Source organism: Cygnus atratus, chromosome 8 (assembly GCF_013377495.2).
Source record: "Cygnus atratus isolate AKBS03 ecotype Queensland, Australia chromosome 8, CAtr_DNAZoo_HiC_assembly, whole genome shotgun sequence".
In the NCBI taxonomy this organism is placed as follows: Eukaryota; Metazoa; Chordata; class Aves; order Anseriformes; family Anatidae; genus Cygnus; species Cygnus atratus.
Window position 1 is genome coordinate 10,637,376 of NC_066369.1, and position 20,282 is coordinate 10,657,657.

Sequence of the window (20,282 nt, forward strand, 5' to 3'; positions counted from 1 at the left end):
TTAAACTGAAGGCCAGGTTTGTTTCTGCAGTTGAGCAGATTCTGCTTAAGTAAGCAACTTTAACAGAAGCTGCACAATGCTACAAATCTCTGTGGCACTGTATTCTGCCAGGAAGACACGGGCAGACATCCAGCAATACTTGCAACCTCAAAGAGCAGCTTGGCACAGGGGCAGGTTCCTGGGCCCCCAGGCATGTGAGCTAATAAAAGAAAAAGAAAACCTCACCCTGAACACTGGAAGTTTTACACAGGAGAACTAAGCACACCTTCTTGCCCAGCTCTCCACTACACAGGAGTACAGCCAGTAGGTCTAAGACAAGGGACACCTCTCAGCACAACTGTCCCAAGTTTTCTAAGCTGTTTTGAAGATCTCGTTCGTGATATCTTAATTGATTTCCATGCCATAAACTGAAGCCAACTGTGCTACATGAAGGTAGTTCTACTTGTCCTATAGCACAATTAACAGACATCTAAATCAACATGCCCATGCCGTTTATTTCTCAGAAACACCAGAAACAAAAGGTCAAGTTATCTTCTGAGAACTTTCTTGGTTTGATGAGCAAACAGCTGCTGGTAGAATACTCCAAACGCGAGATGTTTCCAAGGCTGTGGCAGATACTGCATAGGCTGGTTTTCGACACATGAAGCCTGGTGCAGAATCCCATCCTTCTACCTCCCCAGGGCAGACTTGTGCGGCTGTCAGACCTGCAGTGAAGGCTCTAACTGTGCTTTAGGAAAACTTCCCTGCCTGAGGCGGTGGGCCAAGGAAGCCCCCTGCTTGCTTGGTGGCAGCCCGGGACGGAGCAAGGCCGAGCATCTTCTGAATGTTCTGCAAAAACAAGAGCAGAGGAGCACATCGGTAAGGCCGTGACAAGGGAGACACCAAAGAGGAAGAAATCCCAGCTCTGCCTGCAAGTGCAGCCTTCCTGCCAGCTTCAGCAGATTCAGGTCCTCACCCACACAGTCCTACCAAACTGCCTAATACACAGTGGACATCTGACCCCGCAAGTTCTAAAAATGCTTTAGTACAGAGCCAACCATCCATCACCAATGGCTACAGTTATAGCTGGGCCCCTCTCTTCGACCCCAGCTGAAGCCCCACGACTAAATCCCCATTTTGGCTGGGGGCTCTTTCCCACCTCCAGCTACACAGCTGGCAGGCACAGCATTAATTAATAACTTTGTTTAGGGGTTGGTGTCTTCAACCTGCAATAGTTACACTGGCAATTTAGCTGCAGTGTATACACAGAAGCAGGTTCCTAACACGTGCTCACAGGCAGAACCAAAGCAGCCCTCAGTTTTCACGAGTTCTAGAAACCACTGTCAATGGCAGTGCCATCCAGCAGAGCCTGACAACTAGCGAGGAACAAATGCAGTCTGAATTTGGGTCAGCAACATGGCAACCAAAGCACACGCCAAGTTCGAGCCAGACAGTTAGGCACAGAATTAATCTGCATGCTGGTGATGCAGACAAGAGCAGTGGATTGGAGGAGACATACTGCGTAACAGGCCACATGTACCAAGAAACTGACTGCTGAAATGCGCTCCTCTGCATTCACGTCTGTATCCGAGCGAGGTGTTTAGGTAGAAAACAAGGGAGGAATTCAGTAGTAAGAGTCAGGCACTAGCTAAACACCTCACTACAGAGTATTTGAAAGTTCAAAGCTTTCCTGTTTTTTGTGACACTCCCTTTAAAATCCGCAACAGTGCAACTACAGAAGTTCACTTTTCTTTTAGTTTCATCTAAATTTGCTTTGCTGCAAATAACTACAGCTCAAGAAGCTGCTTATGCAGTGCTGGCAAAACAAGGACGTCTGATGCAAGGGGAAGAAGAAAACAACTGTGCCCCCTCCTGTCATCTGCTGAGGGCTGGCTATCCAGACAACAAAAGGAGGAAGGAGGATTCTCTTCAAACCTGAGTGTCTTCCCCAGAATAACTGTCAGGACAGGTCAGATAACGAGGTCACTGAGTTCTTGAACTTTTTTGGATCATGGAAGGAGAACAACAAAAATAAAGAAGCAAAGCTTTTTAATTCTACAGTAACTGAAAAGGATCATTCTGGGTAGAGATTAAGGAAAGGAAGGCCTCAGCCTGCACACACAAGCGTGAAAGTAAAGGAGGGGAACACTGTGCAGGAGTGGCACCAGTAGGAAGCACACCTGGACTCAGGACCAACACATGGAGCATGCAACCAGCTCTCCATCGTTCTGAGACTTGGGCACGCTGTTCTTGAGGAACACCTAGAGAACAGCAGCACCAGGAGACAGTGCAGAGATCTGCATCACTTCCCCATGAATAACTTCAGTAGCACTGCCTCGCTGTGAGCCCGGCCAGCCACGGAGCACTGTCACTGACCCTGCTCCCCGGAGATCAGGGCACCTGAGCCTTTCACCACCTCCAAGGCTCCAGCGAGCGCGAGCAGCAGCACTGTGCTGTGCCTCGGTATCCCAGGCCTGCAGGGAGGACGCACCTAAGACTTGCCAGGAAGAAGTCAGCAACTAACTCGGGCTCTGCAGCACAGAAACGCAGATCAACTGGTTCCAGCCCCGAGGTGGCTGTGGAAGCAGCCTAGCCACAATTGTGTGGTTCTGTACTTCAGGAAGGCCAGACACAGACCAAAATTGAGCCCTGCACAACCACTGACTAGCTTTATCCATAGCATAGTCAAGTCCACGGCCTACATAAGTTCGCCACTCACTGATATTCGGCAGCTGAATACATGAAGGAGAGCAGTTCACTGCAGGAGACTCCTTTGTGTGGTTCCTCTGAAGAGCTTCCAGTCGAGATGGACATGGGGGGAAAACAAGAGCAGCTATCGGGCAGCCTAGGCAACACCAGAGGGTGCTGCAGAGTCGGCAGCAGGCAGGACCAGCATCCTACCAGCTTTGTACTGGCTCACGCATGGAGCGGAACGAGGTCCTAGCAGAGCATCCAAAGCAACGACCACCTCCCTCCCTGTTCCTCTGAGTGTCAGGACAGAGCACCGTGGGGCTGAAGTTACTCCATCCGCTTGCATGGTTCTACAAGGAAGAGAGACAACTTGTCCGTATGTGGATTCAAGTCTCCAGTCACGCTCCGGGCCTTATCCTTCCCCAGGAGTCCTCTGCACACTTCCGCACTAGCTGCCACGCGGGTTTTGCTGAACAGCAATCCCAGCACCTACACAGCCGGGAGCTCCAGGCAAGGCCCGGCAGGAATCCATCCCGCCTGCCACGCACCGTGCTGCACAGGGAAGCCTGCAGAGCCTCCATCCACCACAAACAAGACCACTACCTCCAGGAGCACGGAAGGAAGATGATAAAACTTAGATCCAAACGGTTCCCTGCCCCTAGATGAGGCCACGTGGGAAAGCGCGCTCCCGGCAGCAGCGATAACTGCCGGCTCCCTCTCCCCCTGGGAACACGTTGGAGCGGAGAGGCCTCATCTACAGCTCAGGCATGCGTGAAAAGGAAGCGAAGACCCGGAGACGCCCGAGGACCAGCAGCCTATTCCTCTTCACAGGTGAAGGCTGCGAGTTCAGCGGCAGCAGCGGGGACAGAGGATGTAACCCTGACAGCGTGCCTCACGCCCAGCCCCGCAGCGGACTTTCCCAGCTGAAACCCAGCGGCTCAAGGACCCTTGGAAGGCCTCTCCCAGCAACCCTCCTCTCTCCAAACAGGAAGGCAGGAGGAACTGGGGGACAGGATTTACGTGCCAGGGAGAGCTAGGAACAGCGCAAAGGAAGTTACTCACTGCGAGTAGACTATTTCGGGAGATGCTGGCCAGGTCACAGGCAGCGAGCTTCCCAGTCAGCGTCTGAAGAGTTTAGCACCCCCACACGCCTGAGGACTGCGTGAAGAGACTGCCTGATGCTGCTGCCGCCCATCTCATTAACGGCAGCTTAATCAACAGCCAGTTCGTCTCCCCACCCTCACGTACTCCCCTGCATTTCCCTCAGGATCACCCGTTTTCACGTACACAGGAGTTCCTTATTTCGGAGTTCCACGGAGATGTCTCTTCTGCCTGCCTTTGATCCCTGCCCAGGCAGCTCCAGGATTTAAGGGATGGCTGAGGGCTGTGTAGTTCCCTTAACTTGTTTACAGCCCGGTCCCTGACTTACAGCACAGCTCTGTTCCTTCTCCTCCCGTATACCAGACACTCCCACATCAGTTCTCCTCCCTCAGGCCAGCAGCTGCTTTGAGGCCAGCCTAGTGAAATTTCCCCTGCTGCACACAGGGTCACGAAACTTTCACCTCTATAGTCACAGCACCAAAAGCAAGTCTTTGCACCACTGTAAGCCCTCGATTGCTTTCTTCCCTTCTCCCTTGACCTCTCAACCCTTCAAAGTCCTCTTCCCCATGCTGTCATCATCGAAGTACCTTCAAACAGCAATAAAACCAAGAGCGGGATGCCAGGAATCACAGCTTCAGTTCCTAGCTTTTGCTCACAGCAACGCAGCTGGTCTCTGCCCATCCCTCTGTGTAGCAAGGAGGAAGAAATTTGGAGCCGCCTGGCAGATGGAGAACCCCAGGTACCGTTAGTCACGATCACGTAAATAAGGCAGCACTATAAAGGCCACTGTCTAGTGCTTCAGTGCAAAACCAGCCTTTTCTCCAAAGCAACGTTAACTTCCATCCTCACAGGGCCATCGGCATGAACTCTCCTGCAAAAGGATTATTTTTTTGCCTGAATTTCCTCTTGAAAACCCAATCCACTGCAACCAGCTCAACATTTCTCTCCAGAACCAGAGCGGACAACCACTTGGTTCGTGATGTCTACTCATTTCACGACGAGCACAGCAGGAAATGCCCAGGGCTAGAACTAACTGCAGGAATTTTATTTCTGGACAAAAAAATCCACGGGGGATTTTTGAGCAAAGGAGTTCCCCTATCAACTCAACGGGTGCAAAAAAATTCTCACAGACGGTGTTATTTAGTTTCATGTAATAGCCTGCGCCACTAGAAAAAAGGGACTTCCCATGCAACAGGTAAAGTCACAGAGCAGCACCACAGAAGATTCCCTCAAAGAACAGTGTCAGACCACAGCATCGCAGGAACGCGATCCAAAGACCTCAAAAGGTCTCGTTTCTTTCAAAGCAGCATATACTGCTCCAGCTATTGGGAAGTGAAACAAGATTTGTCTTGCAGAGAACACAATGGGGAAGTCCCTGGCCTTTAGCACTTGGAAGCTGCCCCTGCTTCGAGCGAGGGGGTTGACCAAAGGTTGAGAGGATCATCTGGAGGTCACGAGGTATTTTACAATTCATTACTTGCTTTTGCATACAGCCAGGCACAGATTCATTTCAACACAAGCACCCAGAACGGAGAATTATGTCGGAGCCGACCCATTAGCAGGCACTTTTTGACTAAAGGAACTTTATTATTAAGTTGCCCCACCGAGCTCACCCAAACCTCTGACAGCTGGCGTAACATGTCACTTCCCTTCGCCGATCCGCCGGGGAAAAGCAACAAGTCAGTCAAGGAGAAAAGCAGCAAGAATTCAGGAAGCGAATCAAAGAAAAGGGAAACAAATACGGAAGAGCAGATCATTTGCAGCTAGTTGCACCAGCATTCATCCAAATCCCAGGATCTATTATCGTATCCCCAGCACTCCGAGAAAATTTGGCAAACAAAGTAGACTGCTGGTTGCGCTGAAGAGGTCCGCTTGTCCTCACCAGCCTTCCTGCCAATTAAACAGTTAATGAACCTTCATCCTCATCGCAACACATCACTGCTGCTCAACACAAGGGTGTTAGCCAGCTGGATAACACAGCCTGATCCCGAACAGGCGCTTCCTTTTATCCTCATTGACGCTTTTCTCTTTTCGAGAGACAAAACCAACCAGCTTAGCTGGGGAACTATGCGTAGCCTACTCCTGGCTTATCGCACCAGACCCCTTTCCCGAGTCATGTCCCTAACACTGGGAGAGACTCAATTCTGAAGGCAATGTCCTTAAAAAAAATTAGGAGGTTAGCAAAAACAGTAAGGACAAAAGCAAAAGAACAAGTTTAACTCTTTCCCTAGTTTTTAACAAGTCTGAGGACTGATTTAACCTTGACAGACCTCAAGCCACCAGGAAATCTTGAAGATGCTACACTTCCGTCCCCATATTATTGTGAGGGTCGTAATGGGTAAGAAGCAGTACTTGTATTGCCTTCTGATGCAGACGGTCTCTTGACACAGTAAAACACAACGTTAATCAGAGGCACACACGAGAAAAACCCATTTCTGCCAACCCTGTCTTAGCATCCTGGTGCAATTCTGATGTTTCCAATCAAGCCTTCCACACCGTCCAGGATCGTGGCTGCTTTTAAGATCCCAACCTACAATTACCATGAATATGAAGCACAGGAGTGACAGAAACAGGTCACAGAATACACATGCAAACTGGACAGAGCGATACTCTTCTTCTTTGATAGCTTCTTCACGTGCTTTCCTTGCTCCAGGCATACAAGAGACAACAGTGTACTCACCTGTCTGATGGACATTGTGCAGAGAATGTAGAGGAAGATGAAGGAGCAGTCAGTGTAATCCTCACCCAGAAGGTTGCGGTGGGACAAACCCTGGATGTATGACAGGGGGATAAAGGGAAGCTTTGCCACCACTCGGCCATCAAATCTGAAAAAGAGAGCACCGGATCATAAATAGGGAGAGCAAAAATGCCTTTGGCTACGTAAAGAACAAGCGAACACTTCTAGCAGGCCACCAGAGCAGATAAGACGACATGGAAGACTGAAAAAGCCATGCTGCTTTTCCCCAGCTCACCTTTATATACACTACAGGAGGCGAATACGCCTCTCAGAAAGCCCTCCGCACCCAACCACCCAGAAGGTTGGTAGGCTTCCCTCGATAGCCGTTTTGCCACGGTCAGAGCATTTCATAGCGATACGCAAGTGATCAGCTGGACACGTTGTTGATTCAGGAGATCTCTGTCGGCATTTTGCATTTACCGGGGCATTTTATTCAAAAACCAGACTTAACAGATCACTCCCCAGAACACAGTCAGCACTGGAACAAAAAGACGGATTACTACCACCCCGACGTACTGCAGCTACTGCAAGACGACAGACTCTTTGCTTTAAGCAAAACAGCATTTGAAGCAGAGCATAAGTCAAAGACATCTGCTCCTTTCCTAGAGCAGCTATGCTTCTCAGCACAAGATGCAGAGAAGAACCACAAACAGCACACTTGTTAACCCAAACAGCCTTCTCCGCATTAGCTCTGCGGGCAAGGGCAGTGCAGAGGCAGGACGATGCTGCCTGTCCCGAGCAGCCTGTCCTGCTCCTGGAGCTCCTCCAGCTCCACATTCCAGGGCATCAGGCAGAGTGTGAATTCTGGCCAGTTCGCAAAGATTTCTCCCAACCCAGACAGTCAACCCAATCTTTTGAAGTAAAGCGTGTACGATGCCTCATCAGCATGTGCGTATCTGCATGTTATTTTCTCTGCATGTGCTGATTTTCTAACAGGTGTTTCTTGTTTCAAGAGATCCTAAATGAGCGTTCTTTCCTGTGGAGATGCATTCACACAGCTACAGCTCAAACACACGCCAACTTTGTTTACATCTCACAAGCAGCTTGGCAGAGGAGCTAGGAACGGATGTTTATCTCCCGGTAACATCCCCCAGTGGCTTCAAACTCTGCGTTATTCCTGCTGTGAGAATGACAAGTACTTCAGCAGTAGCACCCTGAGGTACCTGCTTTTCATCTCCAGCAGGTTTTCACAGTTATTGTGCAGGGGTACCGAAATGCGCAGCTCAGAGCAAAACAGGGACTTGATTACATTAAGAAGCTTCTGACAGGAGAAAATTGAGACACACAGAAGCTAATTTCTCTCCCAAGAGAAAGCCCATCTGCTTGGAGGCCAACGCTGCTACAGAGCTCCCAGCCCTAGAGAACCTTTTAAGCCACAGCAGTCATTCAGCTGCTCGTCTTCACACGGCATTCTGCTCTCTGGGTTTAAACCAGTTTTCTACTTATCCTTCTGGCGTGGTCCATTACCACTACACTTTAAGAAAGAGAGGCAACCATCAGGGTGATTTCTGTTTTGGCTTAGCTATCTGCTGAGGACTTGGCAACGGTGAGGTGCCCAGGCACAGAGCAGCAGCGCCTGCATAGCCCTCGTCCAAGGGGTGGCACGTCATGTTACTTCCATGCAACTCCTGCTCCTTTTGCCCCCCCAGAGCGATGAACTCATTCAAGAAAAGGAAAGGCAAGGAAATGGGGCTACAGTCACTGCAGGTGTCAGCCAGCCTTTTCCTCCTCCTCTTACCACACCCACGGCACTTCAGTGAATGACCTGGCGGCAGCAGCTTCCCACACGGTGCCTAAAAGCCTCCTGAATTCATAACTGAAGCATTCTCTTGAGCCAAGCAGCTGCTCCTTACGCTACGTCAGGAGAGCAGCAGTACATGAGAAACAACTCCATCAAACCATTCTACAGGCTTCAGACGGTGCAGGTACAAGCCAGCAAAGCTGCCATTCAGATACAAGCGTACTGAGACCAAGAAAAAAGATCTAGCTATCTACCCCCAAAGACAAGACAGCCAAACCTCCAGATTTTGACTCAGTTGCCTCAGAACTGCCGGACTTAGCAAGAAAGCTGTTTCAGTTCAAACACTGCCCTTTGGATGCTCATGTTTACGTTTCCAGGATGGGCTCTGAAGAAGAGGCAGTTAAAGGCAGGACGCGCCATAAGCTACACATCAGCCCCATGGCAGGTAGCATGATCTCTATAGATAAGAAACCTCAGAAGAGGAACAAGACAAGTCAACCTGGTGGTCCTAAAGGAGGAGAAACCAATAAGCTCATTTTTAGGATAATACATAAGGAAGGGACACTCTAAATTCAACCAAAAATCAATTCCTTCCTAAAAAACTCAATGAATCTACAGTCCCCTAACACTTGTCACTCAGCATACTCCAAGCTGCCTCTTTCCGCTCTAAGAAACTAAAACAGAATAGGGTGGGGTTTTTTTTAATTGTATTGCACCAAAAATAGCTCGTCAAGCACTTGAATGCCGCAGGTACAGCACTACAGACACCGTGCTGCTGGGCACATGACTCAAGATGCACCTCCAATGCACCCTCAGGGCTGCAGATCAGACAACGACTCAAGACCATACCCAGATTTTAAAGTCCGTTAGTGCTGTGCTCTTTTGCTCAGTTTCAGAGCATTCCAGAGAACGCTAGATGCTGAAGTCTGACTAAGCTGAATAAAGAGTCCACACAGTGGCAGTTCTGATATTATGTTACCCCCTGTTTGCAATTTATCCACCCACAGATCTGCAGTAAAATAACAATCGACTGTATCCTGAGGACTGCCAGCAGAGAAGCCAGAGGTTTTGGTGTCCAAGAACGTAAATTCTCATTTGCAGCATAAGTATATTGCCCAGATACTACACAGTCTCCTGAAGGTCATATTGACTATATTCGTATTATCTTCAGATTTAACAGCCAATGGGAAGTCCACATTTCAAGACTGAGCCAAGTTTTAAAAGCCAAGAACAGTCTCTCAGTCTTGTGTGTCTGAAAGAAAGCCTTCTATAACCACGCAAAACATTTTTTTTTGGTTTTGATTTCAACTAGACCAACCTCAGGTCATTTTTAAAGCAAAAGAAGATTAGAGCACATGCCTGGACCTGTTAGTATCTCCACTCTGATCACCTTAAGTAGGGCAGCAGCAAACTCTGCAATTACAGCTCATTTCTGAGGGCAGAAGAGCTGACCCAGTTTTGCTTGCAAGCGTTCTTCAGTCACATTACAGCAGAGCCAAAGAAGCTGAAGACCACGGCTGCTTGCCTGACATCAACCAAACCTGCCCCAGTCAAGATGTTCCCACACAGAAGGATGTTAGAGCTGCATCTAGCTGGCCTTCCATTTGTTCGATGCGATTGCATTCAGCACGGAGCGTCCACTCTCAAGAAGATGCATGCTATGACCGATCCGTTTCACGCAGATCAGTTACGGGCCTTGGAGAAGACCCTGCCACTAGAATACTTCAGGTGGTGGAGTGAAAACTGAGAAGTCCATGGAAGTTTAAGAAAAATCCAGAAAGTTGATACTTACATGGAGTTAAACATTCCCATCAAGGCAGTGAAGCAGAAGCCAATGGCAAACATGGATTTCATCCGAACCTGCGAGTAGAAAGGTCAGAGATGAACAACAGGCCTGCACTGAGGGATTAGGGGCTCAAACCCTCAAGAACAGGCTTTGTATAGCATCACTGCAATCTAGAAGAAAAAAAAAAAAGGATGATGCAGAAGTCTGGAAGACTGTAAAAGAAGTGACCAGAGAACACCCAAAGTAACATCTGATCAACAACTGGGCACAAAGGCAGCCACAGCACAGACCACTGATGTCAAGAGCCAATTCAGAGAGGTGGAAAAAAAAAAAAACGGAGTGCTCAGAAATTGTGCTGTTACCTTCCACAGGTAAGCCTACACCACCAGCAGAAACCCATTACAACGAGAGAACTTACAGGGGGAAGTCAGACTAATTAATTCTACTTTGAAAACATCAGAGGCTTATAGAGATGAAAATAGCTGAGGCTGGGGATAAAACAAGGCGGTAACTGCTGGAGAGCTCTGTGGCTCATACTAAGATCTGTACCTATTAGAGAATCCAGAAAGAACTGTAAGGAGGACTTGCTACAGCTGACCGCTGAACAGAGTCTTTCTGTCAGAAAGCTGTTGACTGAGATCTTCAGCAGTTAGGAACTGGCTTTAGTTTCCTTACCATTGACAAGTCCCTGTTGTTATTCTTCAGCTTCTCCTCTTGTCTCTCTGGAAGGACAAAAACAACAACAGTTATCATCAGTTATACCAACCTAGAAACCAAAGTGTTTTCATCTCCAGGAAGCTTTAACCTTCCTGGCTCTCCAAACAAGTAACATTCCCAAAACCAGCTCCAGCTCTCTGTGCCAGACGTATCAAGTGAAAAGCTGTACAAAGCCAACTGCTCCTCCATCCCAGCAGCATGCAGCAACGCAGGCACAAAAGAGGAGGAGGCTGGAATCACACATTCAGCACTTCAAGAAGAAATGCACAGAATGTCAGATTTGCCAACTCAACCAACTAACACAGTAGCACGAGCAATGTTGCCAGAAAACAAAGACAGTGCCTACAAAGCATGCTTCCGAAAGAGAGCAGGCCCAATTTGCCACAGGCTCACCACTGTAAGCACGTTACATAAACAAGGATTTCATTTTGGAGGTTTTTGGGACTCCCAAACTGTACACAGAGCCAGCAAGGTTAACATCCTGCCAGCCTTAGCAATTACTTTTGTACTTCTGTCACTCCTAAAAGGTTCTCCAAAGAAGAAAAATGTTTTCTACATGAATTCCAGCAAAGCGCACACTACTGTGCTTCGCAGAGAACACTTCTTCTGAAATTCACTCTGTCCTTAAGTCACCACAAACTTCAAAAGCGCTCATTTTTCCCCCACTGCATTTCCTGTGCCCCTCGCTGGAGAACTGCTCAGGTCTCAAGGACCACCCACCACCCATCACTTCACACGTCCCATCTCCCCATGCCACCCCATCCCCTGTGCTCCTCTCAGGCTGAGGATCCGGAGCAGCACCAGGGCTTTGAAGCAACATTTAAGCTGGAGTAAGGCCGTGGCAGATGAATTAAACAAGAAACAGTGTGAGAAGAGGAGGGAAGGGCTATTCAACAGGTGAGTTGTCTGATGGACCCCTGTGATGCTTCAGCACAAGAGGTACAACACAGAAGCTCAACAGTTACCTTTCAAGCCCCAGTTAAGAGCTGGTGAATACAGGGCCTCACCGTGTTACCACGAAGCAACAGCAACACCCCCACCCGACCTCTTAGAATCCTCCTTGCTGTTTTCAGTTGCTCCTAGCTGCAAACCACCCCCTCAGGCAGGAACTTCCCAGACACCTGCTTCCTGACCTAGGTGGAGAATTTTGTTTTCGGACATTTCAGCAACTAGGCCAGCTCTTTAGGAATCGGATTTGGCACAAATACTTGTTTTTTCCCCCCTCTGCTACATAACGAGCCATCTATGAGATGGGCTGAAGGTTGCGCGGGGATCAAGAACACAGCCAGATGCCCGATATACCCGACCTGTTTCTCACCCGTTTCTACGAACTCAAAGCAACCCCCCCTCAGGTGTCCTACCACCCTACGTAAGTGGTTATTCCCGCCCAAGCCACACATAAGCAGCATTTAAGTAGTTTAAGCTAGTTAAGACTGGGTCAACAAGGAACAGCCCAGAGTGCCAGCTCTTCTAATTCTGCCCATCAGAACACAAACCACGGGGATACAGCAAGCACCTTATTTGCCAGCACTGTTTCTTCTGCTGTCTACAAGCACTTCTGTGGGTGCTGGGCACATCGCTGTCTTTTCTTCTAGGGGCGCGTGGAGGCAGAAGGCACAGCAAAGCCGCAAGTTAACGAGCCCACTCTTCCAGCTGAGGTGACAAAGCTGCATCGCGGTGTTAGAGGTGCGCTGCTGCAGCACTACGAAAGGCTATTTGGATAGAATACGACTGAAATGGGCTCGCTTTACAATTAATAGAAATCGGTAAGTAGGAAACGCCAAATTAAGCTTGCCCACACAACTTTCATCCCCCCTCCTTGTGCACATGCACGATTCATCCCTTACGTGACCAAGCCAGGCCACACGCACACCCCCTGCCTTGCTCTGGGCAGAAGACGGATGGCAGCTGAGGCAGGTCCTGACCACGGCTACAGCTTATCTGTCAAGCCTGAGTTGTTTTGTTTTCTTTAAATTCTACAATTCTAGTTCTTTTAAGTGACTCCGGCCCGAGTGATCTGGCTGTTCTACCAACGCTACACACTGCAGAATGATTTAACATTCAGTAAGTCACTGAGATCAGAGTTTTTGCAGTAGTTAACAGCTATGAGTCATTTTCTGGATGTCCAGCTTGACATTTAGGCCTGATTTTGCAGAAGCACTAAGAATTCAGCCTTGCCTGAAAGCAAATGAGACACCAAAGTTATGCGGCACTTGCAAAACAAAACAAAAAACAACCCAACAGTCCGAGAATCTTAAGCTTGGCCAGCAAGCATCACAGCAAACAAAATCAGTGGTCACTTCCTAAGTTTTGCTCTTAGCTCCTTTGTGCTTTGTTTTTCATTTGCAAAACAAGATTATTTCAGTGTATTTAAAAAAAAACAGTTTTAAATTCCTCAGATTCTACTGTTTATTAGTTTAATTCAAGCACAAGTTAAATATACCCTGATAGAAACATAGCTTGGATAGCGCCCTGCAAAACAAAGTCATTGACACAATTAAAAGTGACCGTAGATAACAGCAGCATGTAACGACTTTATAAAGATCGGCCTATCTCATCAGCAGTCATAGTACGCACGGATTGCTCAGGACTAAAAACTGAAGATACACTAGAGGAAGAATTCTGGTTCCCATCCCTTCAGAAGTCTAGCAATCACAGGTTTTTATACCTAGGAAGAACCGTTTGAAGATATGTTTATGATTACTCCCAAGCTTTGTGCAGATCAAATGACTAATCCAGCTACCTGGTGTTACAGAGGAATGAGGAAACCAACTCCCAGGAGCTCTCAGAAGTGTTCCTGCTCTGATTTCTGTAATATTTTAAGCGGGCTTTACTGCGTGTTTTACTTTAGAACCCTGCAGATTAATGAACCTGAGCTTTAGAAAGTTCCCCTAACATCTATCACGTTGTTCTCGCACAGTCCAGTATTTAAAGAGTTACCTTAATACAGAAAGAATTAAGTATATTGACAATGAAATAGAAAGAATGGGAAAAAAATTATTTAGCTCGGTTCTCAGTACTGATTTATCAAATGTTAAGTAAATCTAAGTGCAGTTAGAGTCAACTCACGCAAACACCTAAAGCTGCGAAGCATTCAAGTGAAGAAAAACAAAAGATCCACAATCACTCATGCAGCCAGAGCTGTTGCAGGCTCTGCATCGAACAGCAAGGAACTTCGGCAACTCAGGTTAATAATAGTCCTGGATATAACTACTAGTCAACTCTCAGCGATGCTGCCACTCTCTGAATTTGATGAAAAGCATCGAGAAGCTACAGGCCTCCTGTCCTGGAGGAGTGAGGCCAAAGGGTTCACTGCCAGTCGACGGGCCAAGAGCCAGCTCTAGCACCACTTCGGAAGGAAAGAAAAATCACTTCCTTACTGCTCCCCTGTCCTCGGGGCACTGCACGCCTCTCCTAAACTTACCTATTTTCTTTTTCTGCTGTCGGCCTGCTGATTCAGTTATCGTTTCCTTCTTCTTTTCCACTGTAAATGCAAAGAAAAATATTCCTTCAGTTCTACATAGATACCAGCCTCCTGTTCCACACAAGAAAACCATTTTATTACCTTTATAAGACAGGCATGAAAGGCAGCAAGGTAGAGCGTGTTCAGACTCTACAAGCTATAAACCACCAAGGCTGAGCAAACCAAATGTTTAAAAGCCAAAATACTTTCCAAAGCTCGGATGAGGGATAGGAATATTTCAAAGGGTTAATTTTAAACTCTGTCAAGACCCCATTACGCTGTAACCAAGCAGCCTGAGGACAGCTTCGGCTGAAATGACCCTTGCTGATCTGTCATTAGCACTAGGCAGTCCTTTTGATTCAGCAAGTCTAATGAAAAGAGCTTTGTGGCAAGCTCTGCTCAGATTATCTGCAGTGGGAAGCAGAACACAGGAAAGCCTGTGTTCTCTGCCTGCCTGTGAAGAAGGGATGTAATTCTCAGGGGAAATGCTGTCCAAGCAGTCGGCCACAGCCTCTCCATTCTCTTTCAATTAATTAGTACTGAAGCATTTCCAATATTTTAAAGTAAGAGCCTAAGCTTATACTTACTAAAACCCCCAGTCAGACACTCAAACAGCTGCAAGCAACTAACACTGCAGCAAAAAAACGCCATAAAACCAGCAGGGCAAACAATCTAGGAAGCGGGCCGCTCATCTTCTAAGAGCCAGAACAGCTTTTCCGGAGAGAGACAGGTCTTAAAGTTCTGTAAGATGAGTACTACAAGAAGCCAGGGTGATAAAACATGGCTCTGGTCCACCAAGAGAAGTTCTTTTTTACTCTAAGCTCTATGTAGCTGTATTGTATCTACTCTACCAACAAACAGAGCCGGCTCCTGTCAGCTCACACAATCACCTGCAGAGAGCCGAGCATGAGGACCTCTCCCACATTAGCACTAGCTCAGCACAGACTTTCTAGCTCTCATTTCAAAGCACAGGTGAAATAAAGACAGCCTTCCAAGTCACACAAGTCATGCTGGCTTCTGACCTGCTCGTTACCTGCAAGTCAGCCACGCAGAAAGCCTGTAGAAGGTTTCCAAACATCTTCTCCACAGCGATGTTGTAAGGCACGTGCGTTTTCCAAAGAACAAGCACATCTTACACGGGCAGGCTACAAGGGCACAAACCAGGCAAGCCTGCTCGAAGGGAATGCTGGAGCACGCCAGACAACGCGCACCGCTCACAAGGAAGGCTGATGGAGCAGCTGGTGCCAAATCCAGCCGGGAGACCCTGACCAGTCCACAGAATCCCACGGCCCCCAACTCGAACTCCAGCTGGAGAGCACTGACTCTTCTGGCCTAGCTATTGCTCCCAGGCCCAACAAGAGGGCTCCTCCACATCCCACTTTCACTCTAGAGGAGCACTGTTGCCAACTTACGCCAACCCTGAGGATCCCTGCGGCCCTACTGGTTTGCACAGAACAAACAACTGTCAGGCAGTCTCACAAGCCCGTCTGCAGGACCGTTAAGTCACACAGTCACTCTTCCAAACACACCCTTCTGATCAGACTTACTCGAGCCTTGCAAGTTTACCACCACATTTATCCCAGGACACTTGCTAGCATTTCTTCAGCAGTCTCCAACAACAGTGGCTCTCAATAGAAACAAGAGGATAGGAAGAGACGAAGCTGAGGCTTATGAATAACAGCGGCTGGTCAAGCACGCTACTCGGCCCGCTTGTTTTGGCAAGCTGCTAGGATTGCTAGTGCTCCCAAGGGAGAACTTGGGATCTCAAATGTGTTTTTTCCTGTTTCAGATGTGTTGGATAACAGTTGAAAGGTGTGGTTCAAGTGGTCTACTTTACAAACTGTCTGTAAGCCAGCTGTCCTCAGCATGAGAGAAAACACCAAAAAAAAAAACCATCAAGCCTGGGTTTTTAGTGACTCCTCAGGATTCTGTTTCACTTTTCTGGAGAGGAAGGGGATTTGGGGGCAGGGTGGGAGGGAAGCGTCAAACGAGGTTGGGAACCGACTGAGATGCATGAACCTCACATCTTTCCCTTCACAGATTCTAACCTAGATATCAGGAGAGCTATAAAAACAAACAGCACTCAACTCCTAGAGCAGTGATTAACCCCCCGAGACGAAGCCATGCTAACTGCCCGCGAGTTCCGCAGCAGGACGTTACCTCTATGGCTGCAGCTGGGTTTCGGCTGCTCCCCTGACCTGCCCTCTGGGGCCAATTCTACCCGACACATTTTTATCAACCAACGGGGGCAGGCAGAGATGCAATCTCCATCTGATACCACCGTGCTGACAAAAGCCCCTAATTTAGGAGCTGATACAAGCGTGACTGCAGCCCTACTCTTCAGCTCGTCTTGCCCAGGGGAAGGCTGCAATAAGCTAGACTGGAAGGAACGGGGTTTGGTAATCCTGTTCTCACAAACCTGGAGCACTGACAGCACAGTGAAATATTTTTTAAGGTAAAACCAGCTCTGGTTCAGCCCCAGCACCACCGTGTGCTGTCTGTAACTGCTGCAACTTGCATAGGGAACACAGAGTTTGAAAGCTTAGCGCAGTTTCTCCTCCGCTCCTTCGCTTCTGATGCAGACAGGTCTATTGAAACACGCCGTGCTCAAACCACCATTTTACCATTTCCTGGCAGATATTTAAACAAGTTTTAATATCTGATGCACATCTTCTGGCTGCTGGCCCTCTACTCCCTTTTCCTATCCTCCCTCGTCATTTATTCAGTCCTTCCCAGGCCTCTAAAAATCTCCTCCCTACAGAAGTTATCTGGGACATTTTTCTACTCATTACTATTTTTGTTTCCAGTTTATGCCAGTACAATTTATTCCTGCATCAGCTGACAGCTCAGACCTTCCTGTCATGACTCTGTCCTTACTCATTCCCCATCGCTGATAGCCGCTTTTTTTTTTTATTATGCTTTACCTCTCATGGCATTCCTTCAACTCTAGCTCTCTCTTAGTACACATCTCATGCCTCATTCTCCTTGAAAAGCAGAAACCGCATCCTTGAAGTTATTTCAGGCATACAAAGGAATCCACGCACGTACACACACACTGGCTACCCGTGCTCAGAAACGGATGCCAGTACTGATCTCCGTCCTGCCCCCCAGGAAGGGGGGTGAGGGGACAATTCGGACAACACCGCACATCTCAGGACCAGCCTCGCCTCCAACAAGAGGAGAATTAAGGAGAGAACTACGTCTGCTCCACACCAGTTTGGGTAACCTGTAAAATTCAGCTCCTATGAAACCTAAACTGAAGAACGTTCACTGCCCTCTCAGCAGAAAACGCAGCAGGAACTTCTCAGAGCACAGGCCCCATTCAATCTGAGGTTTGCTAAAGCGGGATATAACACGGAGAACATTCTCTCCCGTGTCTGAAGAGTACTTACATTTTTTGCTCTGCTTTTCCACTTCAGCCTTTAATCTCTTGTATTTGTCTGTTCGGTACACCAGCACCCAAGTTATGCCTGAAACAAAGAGCCAACAGGTACCTAGGTAAGCGACGGCCTCTTGCAATAAAGAAACAAGTCAGCAAATACATATGCAAAAACACACATCACGCCTGCAACACCATGTTACAACCACCAGCAAGCTACAGCACTTTACTTCACATCCCCTTTTCACACTCCGGTGGTGCCTATAAAATAATCACAGAATGGCTTGTGTTGGAAGGGAGCTCAAGGATCATCCAGCTCCAACCCCCTGCCAGAGGCAGGGACACCACCCACTAGATCAGGTTGCTCAGGGCCTCATCTAACCTGGGCTTGAACACCTCCAGGACATCCACAACTTCTCTGGGCAACCTGTTCCAGTGCCTCGCCACCCTCTGAGCGAAGAATTTCCTCCTAACATGTAATTTAAACCTCCCCTCTTTTAGTTTAAAGCTGTTGCTCCTTTGTCCTGTCTTTGTCTGCCTGAGCAAGAACTCGCTCTCCATCTTTTTAATAAGCCCCCTCTAAGTACTAAAAAGCTGCAATGAGGTCACCCTGGAGCCTTCTCTTCTTCAGGCTGAACAGCCCCAGCTCTCTCAGCCTTTCTTCGCAGGAGAGGTGCTCCAGCCTCTGATCATCCTCACGGCCTCCTCTGGACCCCCTCTAACAGCCCCACCTCCTTCTGGTGCTGGGGGCCCCAGACCTGGACGCAGGGCTCCAGGTGGGGCCTCACCAGGGCAGAGCAGAGGGGGACAATCCCCTCCCTCCCCTGCTGCCCACCCCTCTGGTGATGCAGCCCAGGACGCAGCCGCCCTTCTGGGCCGCAGGCACGCGCTGCTGGCTCACGGCGAGCTTTTCATCCACCAGAACCCCCCAGGTCCCTCTCTGCAGGGCTGCTCTCCGTGACTTCTTCTCCCAGCCTGTGCTCACGCCTGGGATCGCCCCGTCCGAGGTGCAGCACCTTGCGCTTGGACTTGAACCTCACCAGGTTCACGTGGGCCCGCTTCTCAAGCTTGTCGAGGTCATACGTAAACAAAAACGTTTGCAAGGCACCGGCTATCTCACAGAGCCCTTCTGTTCTGTGGGACTCGTTCAGCCCCTTCCTGCTTCTATTCCTCAGCTGCTGCTCACCTTAAACCTATGAGCTGATTAAGGCAATAAACACCTTTTCGTTCTGCATTTTCAGAGCACCTAATTAAGGTCCGAGGAATAATTTCTGCTCCTACGAGGACCTGACTATTAGTTACAGCACACCTCAAAAAGGCAAACAGAGATATCCAGCTAGAAGGGACCTGACAAGATTCTCCAGTTTAACAGTGCGCATTAAAACATGGCCGAAATTCGTTGTGCCACACGCACTGCCCCAGCGGTTTGTGAATTGTTTAGTCTGAGCTCCTGTAAGAGGCTCTCGGCCCCTTTTTGGCTTCGGTTTGACAACAGTGCTGTGCTGCTGAGCCCCTGGGACCCCCAGCTGCAAGGAACAGAACCACGTAGGAACTTCTGAGGGTAACGCAGCTTCGTCCTCTGAGAGGCCACAAGGTGCACGCTGTCTGAGCCCAGTGCAGTGCAGGAGGGCTCCTAGAAAGCAAGCACACCGTACTCATCCAGGGGCTCTGAATTTCCCCAGGGAAAGACGCGGTCTTGCAGCCTCGGCCCCGGGACGCGAGGAGATTCTGGGGCGCAGCTCAGCGCCACGAAGAGGAAGCAACCTCCCCGCCGGCTTTAACCTCCCCAACGAGCATTTCTCCAACGCAAGATTAAACACCCACCCCACCCCCACCCCCTCTTTAGAAGCACCCACTTTAACTCACCTCGAGAAGCAGCCCATTTAACTCACCTCTATTTCAAGCCGAGCCCCGCTCCTCACACCCCCCCCAACCCCCGCAGACCCCATACCGCCCCCCCCCCCGAGGCCCCCCAACCCTTCCTCCCCAGGCCTTTCCCCCCCCCCCCCCCCCCCCAGCAGCCTCCCACCGCCCCCCGCAGCGGGCAGCTCCGCCCCCCCGCCCGCCCCCGGTGCCGGGCCCGCTCCGGGCGCCCACCCTCGGCCAGCAGCGCGGTGCAGACGGAGATGAAGACGATGAGGAGGGTGTCGGCGAACATGGTGCTCATGGCGCCGCCGGAAGCGGGCCGCCTCGCAACCCGGAAGTGCAGCGGGCAGCGCGTTGCCTAGCAACGGCCGGAAGCGAGGCGCAGCCGGCGCTTCCGGGTGAGGGAGTCAGCCAATGGGCTCGGCGCTGGGAGGAACGAGGCGGAAGGGCGAGGGGAGGGGAAAAGGAGGGAAGGCGGCGCTGTGATTGGACGAGGGGGCTGTCAGCGCGATGGGCCCCGCCCCCCGGCTGCGGGGTAGGGGAGCGCGGCCTGGGGGCGGTGTGTGGCCTGTCATGGCGGCGGGGCCCGGCGCGGCCCAGCCTGGGGTGCTCGTCCTGCTGGCGCATCAGCAATAAAAGGAATAAAATAAAAGTTGTTGAAACGCGATTGTCGGCTCCTTATTGCGACGGGGGGCTGCTCACTGTGCTCCTGGGGAGCCAAAGGGCCGGGAGCAGGGGAGCAAACCCCGCAAGCCCCCCAAACGCCATGTCCGTGCGCACCGTCTGCAGGTGGGGCGGGCTGAGAGCGCCAACGCGGGCAGG

At 49.6% G+C, this 20,282-nt stretch overlaps 1 protein-coding gene across 2 annotated transcripts; it reads right to left on the reverse strand.

The window, feature by feature from the left end:
- Positions 1–474: 474 nt before the first annotated feature.
- Positions 475–19,841, reverse strand: TMCO1 (transmembrane and coiled-coil domains 1). Of its 2 annotated transcripts, none has more exons than XM_035537713.2 (7): positions 19,692–19,841; positions 17,608–17,685; positions 14,177–14,236; positions 10,711–10,757; positions 10,042–10,109; positions 6,452–6,596; positions 475–828 (listed from the first exon to the last, which is right to left on the reverse strand). In XM_035537713.2, the coding sequence occupies exons 1-7, from the start codon at positions 19,759–19,761 to the stop codon at positions 730–732; spliced, it is 567 nt and encodes a 188-aa protein (XP_035393606.1). In that variant the 5' UTR covers positions 19,762–19,841; the 3' UTR covers positions 475–729. The 2 variants fall into 2 exon arrangements, with proteins under 2 accessions (XP_035393606.1, XP_035393607.1); XM_035537714.2 differs by lacking the exon at positions 475–828 and adding an exon at positions 5,338–5,661.
- Between the last annotated feature and the right edge of the window lie 441 nt (positions 19,842–20,282).

Coding starts and splice junctions, on each gene's coding strand:
- TMCO1 (XM_035537713.2), bottom strand. CDS start 19,761: ATGAGCACCATGTTCGCCGACACCCTCCTCATCGTCTTCATCTCCGTC. Junction 14,237..17,607: donor GGAAAAGCAGAGCAAAAAAT/GTAAGTACTCTT, acceptor TTGCATTTACAG/TGGAAAAGAAGAAGGAAACG. Junction 6,597..10,041: donor ATGGGAATGTTTAACTCCAT/GTAAGTATCAAC, acceptor TCTCTTTTTCAG/ATTTGATGGCCGAGTGGTGG.